At 41.6% G+C, this 3,976-nt stretch overlaps 1 protein-coding gene across 1 annotated transcript in view; it reads left to right on the forward strand.

Annotated features, from left to right (window-relative positions):
• The first annotated feature begins 1,122 nt into the window (after positions 1–1,122).
• Positions 1,123–3,976, forward strand: part of LOC118334402 (stonustoxin subunit beta-like) — a 4,291-nt gene continuing 1,437 nt past the window's right edge. Inside the window, 4 exon segments of the mRNA XM_035670304.1 lie at positions 1,123–1,431; positions 1,617–2,872; positions 2,874–3,233; positions 3,435–3,620. Coding sequence (XP_035526197.1) covers positions 1,332–1,431; positions 1,617–2,872; positions 2,874–3,233; positions 3,435–3,620 — 1,902 coding nt within the window. The 5' untranslated portion in view covers positions 1,123–1,331.

Genomic DNA, 3,976 nt, shown 5'->3' on the forward strand with positions numbered 1-3,976 from the left:
TGACATCATCCATTGGTTTGTGGAGTACCGTTTTGAAGCCTCGAGTCCTGTGTTTTGGCTGCCGCCATGACAGTAAAACAAAGCCAGCGCAAGCCAGCAGACGTGACACACTGTGAGTTCATCTACAATCATTGGCTGCGCGATTTTGATTCGTTCATAGCTGGGAACGATGGCAGCTCGCCTGGTCACACACAATCTCGTATTACAGCTAAACAGTTCACTAAAACATGTTTCTGAAACGATTTAAAAAAAGAAGAAATAGAACGCAGTAACAGAATATTGCTTCATATCTGATCAGAACTGCCTAGATTGACAGTTTGATCTGAGTTTTGTGCGCTGAAAAAGACTCACTAAGCGTGACCTGTCAATCGTCTATTTTGAATTTAAATTGGACCTTAATTTACTAAATAATCATCATAATGTATTGACTGAGACCCTAAAATAATCAGGAAACTGTTTACTAAGCTCATAAAGGAATTGTCAAGTTGGCTCATTCTCTATTAAAGTGGATGGGATTGCTGTGTTATTGCAGCCAATAGAGCTCCCCCTGATGGCCTTTACGTAGAATGCAGGTTTTAAGACACTTCCGCATTGGCATCACTTTTCCGACCCGGAAGCTCTGTCCATTATATATACTGTCAATGGTGCACAGTTTTTCACCAGCTCCGTATCCATGTTGTCCCATGCTTTAAGCGCCCAGGCTATGAATAAGTATAATGAATATAATGATAACTTGGTGGAAAACTCTGAGATGTCGTGTCTGCATGCTCTGGCTCCACCCACACATTTGTAGATCGAGCTCTTTGCTAGCCTTCCTCTCCCTCCACTATGCAGTCTGGTCCTTTTACTTCTCCGTCTTCCTCCGACAGATATGACAGATTCTCACTCTTTTTGATTCAACTGAATCAAATGAACTGAAAGAAATGTCTTGCTGTTGTCTTTTTTTAGTTTTATTCAGCAAATTGAATTAAATCCAAATCAATTTTATTTGTATAGCGCCAATTCATAATAGAAGTTATCTCAGGACACTTTTCAACTACAGCAGGTCTAGACCGTACTCCTTATAACATTATTTACAGAGACCCAACTGTTATCTGGCCCAGTCACCACATTACAACTCAGTGTAGCCTCAAAATGATAGTGAAGCTGTTATTTTAAGGTAAAAAAGTTACATGATGGAGCTTTGTATGAGGTTTGTTCCAAGGTTTTATTATACTTTCGACTTCAGTGGAGCTTTTTTTTGTTACAGAAACTATACAAGGTGACAGATGATGGATTAGATAGCAGAATCAAAGGAGTGAACTATCATACTTTGGTTCCCTATCTAAGAGATGGATCCTGAATCCAGCAGAACGATAGAGTTGGCAGCGCTTGGCCGGCCATTCGGCCTAGGGATGCTGTACGACTGCCGCCAAGACTCACTTGTCCCTGGTAAGAATTCACATGAAATGTTACAAAATGCAACTGAAACCACAACAAAAGTTTTCCATCTCTTACCTATGGGAATAGGATTTTAAATTTTCTTGGCAACTCCTTTAAGTTTATTTAAGCTATACTATTTCATGCCTTACTAACATACCATAAAAGATAGTTTAACCCAACCTTCTTTTTGGCAGGCATGACACTGTGGGACAGCAATGACCTGAACAAAGATACAAGAGAAAGTCCAAAACCTAACACTGACTTTGAGATAGTTGCATCTGAATCAATTGAGGACAAATCTTCAGCACTAAATGTTGAAGCTTCACTGAAAGCAAGTTTCTTGGGTGGACTCATAGAGGTTGGTGGATCAGCCAAATACCTGAATGATCATAAGACATCAAAAAATCAGGCCAGAGTAACACTGACATACAAAGCTACCACAAAGTTTCAGGAACTGTCAATGGATCATCTTGGAAGAGGCAATGTGAAGCATCCGTATGTCTTTGATAAAGGATTAGCAACACATGTAGTCACAGCTATTCTTTATGGGGCACAAGCCTTCTTTGTCTTTGACCGTGAGGTTTCTGAACAGGAAGATCATCAAGACATTGAGGGTAACTTGAAGGTGATGATCAAAAAGATTCCTTGCCTGGCAATAGAGGGTGAAGGTTCACTGAAAATGGAAGACAAGGAAAAAGCAAACGTTCAGAAATTCTCCTGCAGGTTCTATGGAGACTTTTCCATTCAGAAACCTCCTACAACCTTTCAGGATGCAGTACAAATCTACCAAAGTCTGCCACAGTTGCTGGGAGCCAACGGAGAAAACGCTGTACCAATGAAGGTCTGGCTGTTGCCACTGACAAGTTTAGATTCTTCTGCTGCGAAACTCGTCCGTCAGATAAGTATAGGACTAGTTCAGCAATCACAGAGTGTCCTGGAGGATTTCAGTGAGCTGGAAATGAGGTGTAATGATGCACTGAAAACCACCACTGCACAGCAGTTCCCACAGATTGGCAAAAAACTTAAACAATTTAAAGAGATGTGCTCTGAGTTCAAGCTGGGATTCCAACAAACCTTGGCAAAGAAACTTCCATCAATCCGAGGAGGAGGAGAAGAGGAGGCTGTGCTCGCAGAGATCCTGAAGAAGAGACATTCTTCTCCTTTCAACAGCAAAGACCTGAACGAGTGGATGGACTGTAAAGAGAGAGAAATTTACACTTTAAAGTCTTTCACCAACATAATGAAAAACACCAAGATTGTCTCAACTCAGAATGGTCTTCATGAGGAAACCATCAGTGTAGAGCATTCAGTGTGTTTTGTTTTCACCTCACTGGGAAGTGATGAACCGTTCCTCTCAGCTTTATCAGACTGCTTAAAAGGAACAACCAAACCAGACGACCCTCAACATTCACATACTCATGATGTAGAGAAGGAACAATGGTATGCCTCCAAACAAAGTAGCAGATGCAATGAGAGATAAAGCAAAGCTCTTCAGTGACTTTGCAGAGGCCAACAAGGAGAACAAGAACATTAAGTTCTTGATAGTTGGTTTAACTAATGAGAAACAGAAAGGTTCAAGCATCTACCTTTATAAAGAAGGCTTTTCTGTAAGTGAGAACTTTGAGCCGCCTTCAAAGGCGCTGGAAAACAGTGACACGTCAGCGACCATTAAACCGTCAAACAGGTGTGACACTCAGATTTCTCCACCCAGATTTGGAGGCGAGAACATTCACCCTACTCTGTTGAGTACTGTGTCCGTGGAAGGATGTGATGGCAAACAACAGACAGCATCAGGAAAGCTAAGAAGAAGTGTCAACAGGTGAAGAAGATCTGGAGTCCTAAACAACAGAGGAGTGTTCAGATGGCAGGAGCATTGACCTCAGTTAGGTGTTTGGACCAGCCAGGGTAGTAGTGCAGTGGTTCCATTAAAAACCGTTACCTTGCAGCCTCGTGAAAACCTCAAGTTGAACCAAAACTCAAGTGAGATATTTTTTTTTTTTTTTTTTCCCCAGAGTGAGCGTGGGGAGAAACGCCCTGCTGAGCTTGGACAAGATGTCCAGATACGGAGCTACATCGTGGAGTACGCCAAAACAGACAACGGGATGAAAGAGGAAGATCTCCAATGGAACCAAATGATGTCGAAGGCTGAAAAGACGATCATTTCAGAGCTTCAGTCAGAGACAGAATATGTTGTCAGGGTCAGATGTGATTGTGGTGCAGCTGGAAGAAGCAAAGAAAGCATCTCTGTTAATGTCTGCACAAAAAAACGTGACTTTGCACGTCTTGCTGAATTCCTCAAAGATATCAGCAAGAATATACATTTTGAATCCCCCTTGGTTTACAAACTGCCTCTCAAAGAAGAAGATATGGACATCGATGGATGCCGGAGGTATAACTTTGATAAAAAAAGTATGAGGCAAAATCGCACAATAATGCTTTTTGGAGAGAGCGGATCAGGAAAGTCCACTCTGATCAATGGAATGATCAACTACATTGTTGGTGTAGAGTGGAACGACAATTTCAGATTCAGATTAGTTGATGAGGATCAGTCGAG

Source organism: Morone saxatilis, unplaced genomic scaffold (assembly GCF_004916995.1).
Source record: "Morone saxatilis isolate NCDOM2014 unplaced genomic scaffold, NCSU_SB_2.0 Contig23, whole genome shotgun sequence".
Classification (NCBI taxonomy): Eukaryota; Metazoa; Chordata; class Actinopteri; family Moronidae; genus Morone; species Morone saxatilis.